We start from the raw sequence: 13,200 nt of genomic DNA on the forward strand, positions 1-13,200 counted from the left end.
AAAAAGAAAAGAAAAAAAAAGGTCATCGTGGCCCCGCTTTTTCAAGATGATGCATAAAAACAAATCCCAAGCATCGTTGGTTGGGTTTCATGCGTGTCTGTTGGGAAACAGTTTGAAATTTACTGCTGCCAAAGTGAGACTTACGAGCCTGTTTTCTGCCCTGGTGATTTAGGAAAGGTGGATTGTGGTGGAGATTTGCTCTCACATAGAATACAAGCTCATTTAATTCTCTCTGGTGTGGCGATACAGAGTCTGCTCTAGCCTGCCAGCAGTGTGGGGGATTGAATCCCCAAAGCTTCTGTCAAACCAGGGAGGAGGCTGAAAACATGAGAAACATCTAGATGATGTATAGCCGCTTGATTTGTAAAGCAGAACGTCGTCGGTAACTTTAGACGAACTTCAGTTTGCGGAGGTGCAAAACAGTTGTGAATTAGTAAAGTGAGCGGGCGCTCTGCTGCATATGAGGCCATGTCTGTTTGGAGATTCCTCAAGAGGAAAAGGAAACTCAGGAGAGTGAGAGAGAGACATATGGCTAAAAGTTTAGAAGTGAAAGACAGTTATGTGTTTTGAGCTAAGAAGACCCCTGAGAGCAGCAGTTTATAGCAGTGCCAGCATCTTTGAATTATACTGTGGCTGCACAGGATGATCTCTTAACACAAGTCTACAAACCAAAAAACACTGATGGGAAAATTTACCAAAAAAAGGTTTTCTTAGGAAGGGTTTTTCCATTTAGGGTTGTCCTTATATAGTATGCTTTTTAGGGGAAATAATCAATTAAGTATTTGTTTGGCCAGAATAAGACAGTTAGTTCATGTTTTTTTTTTTTTTTTTTTTTTTTAATAAATAAGCATGTGTCCAGAAGGTGATCAAGATCTGAGAGAGAGACCCGAGAACAAATATTCAAGATTAAAACAATAATAATTTAGTTATTTAATGTGCAGTAGCGTTAAAGTCATTGGCTATTTTTATTTACTTATTAAGTCTTAGTCCTGGGTCAAATGTCCTAGTTTTCATCATATTTAGTCAACCTCTACGTGTTTATTAAATAAAGTTTTAATTCACTAAACGTCTGGATACTTTAGTCTCATCTTAGTTTCAATTATATTTTATTTTAATAGTTAAACAGGTCTTTTTATTTTAGTATAGTTTATTTAAAGAAAAATGTTGAGATTTTAGACTTCATTCATTCATGATATTCAACATGTTAGTCAATCTAGTCTAAAAAAAATCAATGCATTTTAAACTATTTATATAGATTTCACATAAGATTTTGTCTAAAATATCACAGGTTTTAAAAGCCTGGGAGGTACCATTTGTCGCAATACCATACAGTATGATTTTGTGCTTTATGATTAAGTTGTGACCATGTGACTGAAGAGAAACATTGTTGTAGCAATTACTTAAATTACTTATACGTTTTTAGATGGATGTTTTATTTGGTTTGCAGCTAACTTGGCTTTTATTGGAGCCACATAATCCAACTTTGGGGAAGCCATGTGAGATGGGACGAGCAAGCAGCAGCCAACAATTAAGTCCAAAATCATGTCTCCTGAACAAATCTCTAAAGAAATGAAAAAAACTTTCAGTCTCAAAAAAAAGTGACATTAACTTAGTATTAACTTTTGTGCACACAGTGGGGTTCATTGGAGCCAGTATGTAGCAGTCATTAGCAGAATTATAGTTTTTGGTGCATCCACAAGCTGCTCAGTAATTATAGCATTAGTGGACCGTGGAATGACAGGACTGACACTATTACATGTTACCAAAGTCAAAAATAATAATAATAATCAGATCAAAACAACAGAAAACCTAAAATGGACATGTCACACTGAGCTGGATGCATTAATAGAAAATTATTTTATATTATACTAATATGCACTTGCCAAACATGATTTCTCACTTCCCTGTGTAAAGTCAGAAAAACCCTCAGAATGCAAAGTAAAATCATCCCAACCAAGCCATCGCAGCCCAACTCCAGAGGGGCTAAATAAATAAGCATCATCTCTGTCTGCAGATAGTAATACTAGCTAATGAATTTGTGCCACGAGTGCAGAAATATCCTTTTACATGTTTTTGTGTCCTGCTGAGATAATGTCAGGAGTGCTTAAATTGAATCAACTGAATAGGTCTCTTTATACACATAGTAATATAAGAAATATTCCTGTTTTGTCTCTCTCTGCAGGTTGGCTGTAAAGTGCTACACTTCTTCCACATGTACATGCTGGGCTGCAATTATTTCTGGATGCTGTGTGAAGGCATCTACCTGCACACGCTCATCGTGGTGGCTGTGTTTGCAGAGGAGCAGCATCTGCACTGGTACTACCTCCTGGGCTGGGGTGAGTCCATTGACATCTGATGAAAACACAATTTGTGCACTATTTTTGTCCATTATCGGACTGTATCCTATCGTGTACCTATATTTATGACTTTGCTTGAGTCAGTCGCAGTTCAAAAACTCACTGAAAACAATTCAGAAAGACAGAGCACCATCTAGAAGGAGCAGTTTATTCGTATCCACCGGATCATCATACAGTATTTCAGCCTGGACATGCTGACAGCTTTATAGGCCCTCCTGTCGCTTAGTGCTGTCCTGTTTTTCACCTTGTTCAAAACAGGAATAATGGGTGCAGTCTGTCAAACAAGTAGGTGGTGGAACTAAATGGATGGTACTCATTAAAAATGGGAGGATAACCTTGAGTGAGTTTGTGCTGTGTGTGTGTGTGTGTGTGTGTGTGTGTGTGTGTGTGTGTGTGTGTGTGTGTGTGTATGGAGAGCAGCCAGTCAGTAAGATCCATCTGTGGCCGATATGCTGCAGGGCCTCAATGAGGTCTGAAAATGGGCCGTACATGGATTCGTGTGTTTATATCCAGATGAAAAGTAAAAACTCCTTTGAGTGTTTTTTTAATAGACACAATGTCAAATTAAACAGGATTGTTACAGGAATACACCATGTTGTGTTTCCGGTTGGAGCAAAACAATAACAGAAAAGCCTTTCCAAGAATATATACAACGTATATTTGTAAAGGAATAATTTATTTTATGGAGACAAAAAATGACTGACTAAGCTAACCACACTTTTAACTGTTGCATAAATGACAAATGAATTTCCCTAAATTCACTCAAGACCTCATATGCCTGCCATCATTTCCCCCTGTCCAAGGCTTTCCTCTAGTGCCTGCATCCATCCACGCCGTGGCAAGGAAAAAGTATTTTGACGACAAGTGAGTAATGTTCCAGAAACTTCTGCAAATAAACAGGAGGTGTTTACATACGTGCTCGTCTGTGTGTGGCTGAGAGCGCGAGCGTGCAGATCCATGCATGTGCATGTTTTTGCATGTGTGTGTGCGTGTGTGTATTTTGGGCCGCAGACAGCACTGACTGATATGTTTTTCCTTCTGTAGCTGTTGGATGAGTGTAGAAACCCATCTGCTCTACGCGGTCCACGGTCCTATAGTGGCAGCGCTGCTTGTAAGTCTGCTAATGCACTGTTTCAACACAACATAGGATGTATAGATGGATCTCAGAGTGAAATATATGATTATTTGTTTGTTATTTTTGTAATAGTTTTAATTTGTTGCCCTTTGGAGTTTTGTTTTCGAATCCTTTTCATTTTTACGATGCCATGTTGGTATCGTTTTTACAGCACAAGCTCACCTATAAGGCCATGAAAATTATTTTTTTAACGTTGACTTACTGGATCAACATTTTGAGCCCACCACCACACAAAAAAAAACTTTTTTTTTTTAAACTTTCAGACATAATCATGCTCAGTGAAGAATTTTAAATGCAAATATAACAAATAGCAGATAAAATGAGGATAACTAGTTCTATATTTTTATTCTACATGTATTATGATCTTATCTTTTTTTTATTTTATATCTTTTATCATCAAATTAAAAACTGGCTTGGAGTTTCAAGTTAGTTACTATTGTTTCCTTTTTTAAATTTTTGTTACTCTCTACAGGTGAACCTCTTTTTCCTACTAAATATTATAAGAGTGTTGGTGACCAAGTTGAGAGACACACACCGGGCAGAGTCCAACATGTACATGAAGGCAGTAAGAGCCACCCTCATCCTGGTGCCTCTGCTGGGAATACAGTTTGTCATTTTCCCCTGGAGGCCAGAGAACCGCCTCGCTGGGGAGGTCTACGAGTACATCATGCACATACTCATGCATTACCAGGTAGGTACTGAGCTGACAGCTAAACACTACATTAATCAGAATGAGCCAGGTAAAGCTCAGTTCAGGTGGGGAAAAAGCAAAAAACAAATGCTGCTTTACTTTTTAGATAGAAAAAATATATAACAGTATCAGTATGCAAGCAAAAATTATCCCAGCCCACACTTGTCAGTGCCCTCAGCTCCTGTCACGCTTGAGATTTAGACGTTTAGCATGCTTGGCGGTTCCCACCCATAAAATGCTTGTTTTCTGCCTCGTTGTTGTTGTGATTGATTGATGTGATTCACTGCTGAATTACATTTTAAAGAACCAGTTAGGCACTCCATTAACTTTATTTAACTACCAGTTAGGCACCTAATTAAACAACAGGCAGACAGGCCATGAAATTCCCAGGTAGGCAGTCAGTTCATTCAATTACTGTATGGGATAATGTTGCTTCAACACATATTCTCTGTTCTTGGATTGAATTTATTCACTACCTAAAAAAGGTCTACTTCTTTTGCTTTTTAAAGGGACTGCTGGTGGCAACAATATTCTGCTTCTTCAACGGAGAGGTAAGTACTTTTCATGTATTTATTTATATAACAGATCATAGACTGCATAAAAGAAGTGGATGTATGCACGGTGACGTCATCCATTGATTTGTGGACTACTGTTTTAAAGCCTCCACATTGAGAAGTAAAATATTACTACAATTTAAAAGATATTTAAAATTAACAATAAACGCAGAAAATGCTCAAAACTTTTTTTTGATAACAGTACTTTGTGTAAACATCAATTAAAATAGACTAAATAGAGTTTACATTTGGAAATGTTTTACAAAACATTTTTTTCTTTTCTGATCAGACGTATCACTGCAACAAGATCAGACCTTTTGGCTGTTGCCATCTTTGTTTTTTGAAGCCAGAAGTGACCATATTTGGACATGAGGATGGAGCTGAGTTAAAGGGAAACCTACTGTGAAAGGGCCAAAGTTCCAAGACACTGACAATAGTATCCACCATAAAGTAGCAACGCTCTAAAGCATACCTTTGCATTATTGTCTATTTTACTCTAAATGGGACCACAACTTACTAAATGAACATCATGCTGGTTTAAGGAAGACTTGAAACTAGCGACTGAGACCATAAGCTTATTATAAAAAATGTTTGCTGAGATAATAAATCAAGTGACAAATAGGGTTGTTTTCTCAGACTTCTATACAATTCTTTCAAACTTCTTGAAGTTTGAAAGAATTGAAATTGAAAGAATTCTTGAGTCACCCCCTGCTGTTCATTACAAATAATGCAATTCAACATTCTGGTAATGTTAAGACTTAAAGAGAACTTAAACTATTATCTTAGTCTACAATTAGCTTAGCTTAGCATAAGGTTAGAAGCTGGAGGATGCAGCTAACCTTGCTCTTTCCAATGGTAAAAATTTATACCAGCACCTCTAAAGCTCACAAATTACTCATTATATTTTGTTTCTTTAGTTAGTGAGCTATGGAGGTGCTGGCTGGTGTACTTGGTAAGTTAGGATATCGCCAGGACAGGCGCTTTGAGGTCTTTATGCTAAGCTAAGCTTTTCTTCTGGCTCTAGCTTTAGATTTAACTGACAGACAAGAGGTAAAATCCTCCCTTATAACTTTCTGCAATAAAGCATAACTGGCGAAATTCTCAAAACGTTGAACTATTCCTTAAAGGATATTGTTTTCATGAAAAAGTTCAGTTTTTGGTGTCATGTGTGACAGGAACAACCTGTAGTTTTGACAAAGCAAATTTGACCTTCTATAAAAGTCAACCTGCACATGTTCTTCTGGGAGCTGTTCAGCCATGGAGCAGTAAAACCGCTCATTGCTTATGACATTAAGTAGGAGACAACAGAATCCATCAGGCAAAACATTTTCATATTTGGTTTTTCCAGGTCAGATCTCTGGCATCTTACATGTGTGCCTGATAGCATATCAAGAAGTGACCCATACACAGACTCAAAGCTGGGTTTTGGCATCGTGTAAAATAGTTGTAACTTCACAGAGATGCTACATCTGTCATTAGTCCAATTGTAACAGGTTATCAAGCATTGTGCTGCCCGTCTCTTCTGGGACGTATCGAATGCTGCGGCAGTCAAAGCTGAAGGGTCATGTCAGGTGAACAGTAAGACACGTTTTATAAATGACTGTGTGGTTTCCAAGCCCAGCTGGAAATTGACTCTCCTTTCAAGTCCTCCTGTCAGCCTTTTTAAGTGTGTCTGCAGCTGTCTGACTGCGAGCATCCTTAACTTGGTTCAAACACAAACGAATGAGCCAGATAGCCCCGATCTGGGGTTAATGGTGTTGTGGAGACCTTTCGGCTCCAAGCACTCATTGTGTGATAGATGCTTTCAAGCTCAAGGTGTCCACAAAGCAAAGCAGCAACAATGCATGCTGCAAGGTTAAATGAGGCTCTTTTAGCAGGTCTCCGTGGTGGCGTGAATACTGCGGGCAATTAAAGACAACTATTTCTGTGTGTTTAAAACTAATATGCTAGAGTTCAAAATAACAAGTGAAATTCTCTATTGAGACAAGGCTTTTTGCATGAGAAGAAAACAGGGCAGAGACGCAAAAACTGACAGAGCCGTAGATTTAAATACTCGGCACGAGCTGTCTGGAACAGAGGAACTAGCGATCGGCTGTGGAGCTCAGCCTGGAAAATAGGTCAGGTATTAGTGCATACATGAGCAGCCAGAACGCAACAGCGTGTTTTTAAACAATGTAAACAATGTGTAGCGAATGTGTATAAAGGACGCTTCCAATTTCAGGGTGATGTGGGGTCAACCAGCAATAACTATCACCAGTGAATGAGAGGGTTTGCTTGCTCCATCTGCATAAAGACCAATTCAGCTCCCTTAATCAGGACACGGGTTTCTGGGGCCGGTTTCTATTCTGTTCTTTGATTTCAAGGCCAAACTGCACAGACCTGCCTTGTTTCTTCAATGGCGCCATTGTGATGTCAGGTCAGTGAGACAAACAGCTTTCATGCTGTTTTTGTGATGGGACGTTATATATGCGAGCTGTACACACAGGCTCCCCTTTTGTTTCAAACAATTACTGACATAATTCATGTCATTAGATCATTAATACACCCTCAGTAATTGCAGGAGTATTATGGGGTTACAGAATAAAATTATTTTATGTGGTTTGTGTTTCCCTTTTAAGGAAAGCGGTTTATAACATTTTATTTACAAAACAACAAATCCATCTAGAACAATATACAAGCGTGTAAGCAGGGCTGAATTAATTAACCATTAGGGAGGGCAAAAATGAGCTTTAGGCTTTAATTGAGAACACCAATCCAACTTACACACACATAACAAGAACATGGTTTCCACAGCTCCTTGAAATCCTTATTAGTAGGTGAATTTGTGAAGTTTGACAAATGTGCTCTCTTCCCATGTGACTCCCACAGCTTTGTTGTTGTTTCGGTGTCATCTGTCACAAAGTGCAAAGGTCACGTGTGACAACATAACACAACATAATTGAGAAGTGTTTCTCTTTTTAATTGTTTTCTGTAATCTTCGGTAAAACCTGCTGGTTCTCATTATAAAACTTCTCAGTGTTGTAACAGTAATTAACCTTGATCTGTGTCTCAAACAAGATGCTATGTTAAAGTTGGTTTTAACATTTTTTTCCCCGCCGAGCCCCTCTTTAAGACAGATGCAGATGATTAGATGAAAATGTAGGAGTTACTTTATGGCCTTTAGCATTTCAGTTTTTAATTGTGCTTGAATACCACAGCTACATATTACCAGATTACACACAACTAACTAAAGGTTAAGAACATGTCACCATTAAAAAGATGTTTGTTCTTGCTAATTTCTGTCTAAAAAACATAAAATGTTTTACTCTTCAGGCACGTAGGTGTGTCTGACGTGAGAATAGAAGTGTCATTAATTGCAATATTATAATACTTGGCATTTCTTTAGTTATTTAATGCACAGCAGGTGGCCATGAGGAGTTGCTTTTTTTGTTGAACTTTGTTGGTAATGTAGGTGAACTGAGGGAGGGGGTGTAAAATTTGGAGCATTAAGTTCTCTCAGGCATTTCGGCTTCTGGAGGGTGAAAAGTTTTTTTGTTGTCATTCTGAAGCGTGATAAACTTCTGAAAAGGTTACCATCTTACTGGGGAATTAAGCAGAAGAGTTTTCTGAAAACATTTGAAGTTTGTCCCACATTTAAGACATTTTTTTATTATTCTGATTTAGTAAAATCATGCAAGCAAAATATTTGAATCCTACAGAAATAAATTGGATACTTGTTGTGATATCTCGTATGAGCAGCTGCGAATGACAGATGTCGGGGAGAATTAATATGCATTTACATGATTATATCTTCAACATATAGCTCAATATAAATTGCATGATTATCTGGCCACGTGCACAACTTGGCCACATTCCAAGAAATGTGACTTTGGTGTTTACATTTCATAACTGGCATCTGTTAACATGATTGAAATCTGAGTGATCCACATATGCTGCAGCAATTATGCGTGCATCGGTTGAGATCGCCGCTGGTTGGATTAATATTGTCACAAGATGGTGTTTACATGGGCTTTCCCTCACTCACATTGCACTGTAACCGCACTGTGATTTGCATGTAAAATCGGACGTCTGGTGGAATCATTTCGTGGTCGAAGCAGATCAGAGAGTTTTGATAAATGTTTGTGACAACTTGGACAACTAAAAGCACAAAACAACTAAAAATGACAGCATTAGCACTGAGATGTGGTAAGCAGAGGCAAAAAGTAATGTTAGTTATATGAGAGTGATGAAACTACCTAGGACATTTTGTACCATGGGCAAGCAAGAAAATTATGGTTTTGACTTAAAAACTCACATGCTTAGTATGTTTAAATATGTATGATATATTTTTTAGTATTCCCAAAACCCTAGTTACAAACCAATAGTACAATGTATGTGAATTGCATACGATATGTGGTGAAATGCTGCTAAAGTACGCCTACAGATGAAGAAAAAACAAAACCTACAAGGTTGGCACAGGTAAAAATGGGCCATGTTTCTATTAAAGTTGAAGCAAATTTTAAAGTGAAATTTTGAAATGTCGCTATAAAGAAAATGCAAATTAGGGACGGTTCCATCAACTGGTTGAGAACCAATAAACAAAGCTGCATAAACATACTTTACCCAGAAGATGGCAGTGTGATGTATTGCTGTAGGCTACTCTGTCAGTAAACAGTAGAAGAAGAATGGATTGAGCAAGAGAGAAAAAATTATAAAATTTGTTTTGGAAACTTAAAATTGTTGGTCAGCTTGTCTTGACCGACAGAGCGGAAACAGCTGATAAGTCATGAGTTAAATGTTCGTTACTTCAGAACATATTCAAAAAAAACGTTTCCTTCTTCCATTTCGTGCATTAACTATTTTTTGAAAAAGACAAATAACACCTCAAGCGAGTGTTTCCATCAAGCATCAAGCATTTCCATCAAGTTTTTCTCATGCGAATCTTCAAAATGTGCATAGAAATTCATTGATGGAAACGCGACTATTGTGAGCAATTCTCCAACTGGCAAGGAGGCTGTCAGGTAGTGATGTAATGTAACTGATAGTTCAGTAAATCTAACAGTAACAGTTTATTCACACAGAAGCAAAGAGCAATAGTCCACATAATGACTATGTGGTGAATAGTGTGTGATTTTGGACGCATTGTGTTTTAAAAAGATGCTGATCATGATATAAACCATTTCTTTTATTTTGTTTGTTTATCATCCAGGTGCAGTCAGCTCTAAAGAGACAGTGGATGCAGTATAAAACCCAGTGGGGTCAGAGACGAAAGGACCACTGCTCGATGCGCTCCACGTCCTACACAGCCACCTCCATCACCGAGGTACCCGCCTTCATGTATCACCATGACTGTAACAGCGAACACTTAAACGGGCGCCACGCTGAGGACTCCGAACTGGTGGCGCTAAAATCAGGAGAGACGTTTGCTTGAGCCACCGAGCCGCACGGAGGATAACGAGAGTAGTCGTGGGAATAGCAGAAGAAGATCCTTTGAGATGTACAGTAAGAAATGCCAGCCAGATCTCAGTGATTCAATCTCAGAGGCTGATGCTGGTTTGTTCAGCCGGACAATGATACGGGTCCACAAATAAAGAGCTCATCAAGACGGAGATGGATTAGCTACAAGGCTGACACTTCATTTTACTTTACATTGCTGTTGCGGCTGCTTTCTGAAAACTTTGATGTCAAGAACTTGTGGCATGAAACAAGAGCTGCTTTTGACGTGTGTCACTTCCTAAAGCTGCTAAAACTGTGTGAGCGCGCTCACCGTGACGGTGGTGTGGAGAGGGAAGCAACTGTGATGAAGGTGGTGGCGTTTCGATGGCACTGAATGTATCAGTGATGATGATGTTAGTTGTGACGGACTTGAGGTAGAGGTGGATGATGTTTTTGATGGAGTTATGATGATGATTCTTAAGGTGAAGTAGAAGAACCAATCCTTCCTAACGTCACCTATACCAAAGGGTACTGTATGTTGGTCACAGCTATGAAGGGGTGTACCATGTCCAGCTGAGCACAGATGTGGTATCCTGAAGCTAAAGACACACACACACACACACACACACACACACACACACACACACACGCAACAAACTTCACAAACCTGATCGTATGTGCCATGATAGAGGTCAGATTTAAAAACGCCCTCTGTGCTTGAAGCTCTGGAATTGTGTACATAATGTATGTTCACCACGTTTCATTTGAAAAAAAAATTGTTCAAATATTTTAAAAGGATTTTATTTTTGTTTTCTATTGATATTTTATTCTTGCCAATTCCTAAGTACGTGCTAAGTGTGTGTCCTGTGATGCTGCACTCCCAACTGCTTTGTTGTTTTTTGCAGTTGCTGTATTTGTGCCGATGCCGAACATCACAGGGCTAAAAAGCAAAAACAAGCTAAGTGCACAGAAATATATATAAATAAAAACTTTATTTTGAGGTTGAACAGCCACAAGAGTTGTTTCACTGAGTACGAGTCGAGTTTGCCATCAGTTGTGCCAATGAGTCTGCCAAACAAACTCTGCAGCGTGGAAGCTGCACTCTACGATTTTACTCACAATCATCCTTTGTCACGCTCACGATGCCTTTAATCTATTTTGTTTTTCTTGAATAAGTGACATTCAGTCCTCTGTGCATATTTATTCATGAATTTTGTAGCATTTGGTATGAATGAGAATCCAGGGCAAAGGAAAGAGTCGACAAATGTATCTTTTAAAGGCATGTTCACATCCTGCTCACCATCTTGATCAGACACCAAACATAAATAATGTACTTTTTGTCCTCAATACACTCATATTACTCGATTGTCATTTTGTTGTTGCTTCGTCATAGCTGTCTAGTAGGATGTTAGAGGTTTAGAGTGAAGAGTCTTAATGGTCATTGTCAAACAAAAGACCACTTTGAATTTGCTTCAGTCATCACCATTTTAATAATCAAAACTTGGAATTCAGTGTCTTGAAATGTATCAATAAAAGTTACTTAGAAGCCCAATGAGCTTCTAAACTGCTTATCTATCAGCAGACATTTAAATTCAGCTGGGAAAAAAACATTAATCATCCTAAAGCGTATAGCCAATAAAGCCCCTAGCTGGCTCAGACTGCTGTGATTAGTTTGGTGCCTCTCATTGTTTATGTGCAAAAAGGTTGAAAAACTAAATTCTTTGTAAAAGACATGAAGAAGGAGCATCTTTGAGTATAAGGCTGGGGAATTTCTATATTTATTATGTTATTAAACCCCATTAAAAGACAAAACCAACAATGCATTAGTGCGTCTCTCAGAACTTTCCAACCTCACAATCCCGACTGTGGCTCTCACAGTCAAGCCCATTAATACCTAAAACGATACCTAAAATCTTTAAAAACATTTTAAAACCCAAGTAGTTTTCTGAAACACTTGGGCACTGTAGTTCCTAGCCAACATTACTAAAATGGGGGGTAAATAGTTCATTTGTTGGGCACTATTTTTAGCTGCGGATTAATGAGCAAACAGTCGCCTCTGTGTGTGGCTGCCAGTCGCTCCTCACAGGACACTGATTGGTTTTTCCCAATTATGTGTTATTGATTGTTATGGTACAACAATGGAAGATGAAGCTATACCCAGATACACAGACAAAACGTAATTGTTGGTCTTTACCTTTTTATAGGATTTGCTCACAACAGAATTTGAACAAAAATAACTTTAGCCTTATTTGGCTGAGATGACAGCTTTAGTCCTATACTCACAGACTCACTACATTTTATGGGTGCTACTTTGTTATTATCCGTTTCATGTCTGGTCGTTATATACATGATGGTTTTTAGTCATCGTCGTCTTCAACTGGAACAAGATTGCTATGAGACGTTATGAGATATTAAAGAACAGTTTAAAAAATATTTTCTTCATGGACCTATAGAGTGACGCTAAGACACATTTTGCACATTTAGTCACACAGAATAAGGCTGTGGAGTTGATTGTTACAGCTTGTAAGTTCACATTGTAAAGATTGGCTTATTAATTTTATATATATACATATATATATATATACTGTCATGGAAAAAAATATATATAAGCCAAGAACAAGATCAAGAAAACCATGGAAAATGGCTAGATATCAGCTCTTAAATTCAACTCTTATGAGCTATTTTTGTTTTTATCATTATATTTGTCCAAACAAATGTAGCTTTAGTTGTACCAGGCATTAAAATGAACAACTAATTGAAGAAAACAAGGGAGGTCTAATCATTTTTTCCATGACTGTATATATTAAGGATACATCATGCTTTCTGCTATGACAATATAACAAGATAAATAACAGCATACAAAAAATCTCCTGCAAATATATGATGGTTTAACTGAAATGAAATATGAACACTCACTGATGCAAGCTGATAAAATTAAATAGGTTATTAAAACAAATCATATCAATCAAGTTATCAAAATGCCAGGATGCAGCATTAAAACTGGCTGTGAAGTTGCAGAATAGCCAAGAGAAAATATATTAGCAGTGA

General features: G+C 38.0%; 1 protein-coding gene across 2 annotated transcripts in view; it reads left to right on the forward strand.

The window, feature by feature from the left end:
* Positions 1-12,498, forward strand: part of calcr (calcitonin receptor) — a 63,409-nt gene extending 50,911 nt beyond the window's left edge. For both annotated transcript variants that reach the window (XM_059349647.1, XM_059349645.1), the window contains 6 exons: positions 2,183-2,336; positions 3,161-3,221; positions 3,402-3,468; positions 3,965-4,183; positions 4,693-4,734; positions 9,926-12,498. In XM_059349647.1, the coding sequence (XP_059205630.1) occupies positions 2,183-2,336; positions 3,161-3,221; positions 3,402-3,468; positions 3,965-4,183; positions 4,693-4,734; positions 9,926-10,147 (765 nt within the window). In that variant the 3' untranslated portion in view covers positions 10,148-12,498. The remainder of the gene's footprint in view (positions 1-2,182; positions 2,337-3,160; positions 3,222-3,401; positions 3,469-3,964; positions 4,184-4,692; positions 4,735-9,925) is intronic.
* Positions 12,499-13,200: the final 702 nt, after the last annotated feature.

This window comes from Centropristis striata, chromosome 14, assembly GCF_030273125.1.
Source record: "Centropristis striata isolate RG_2023a ecotype Rhode Island chromosome 14, C.striata_1.0, whole genome shotgun sequence".
NCBI lineage: Eukaryota > Metazoa > Chordata > Actinopteri > Perciformes > Serranidae > Centropristis > Centropristis striata.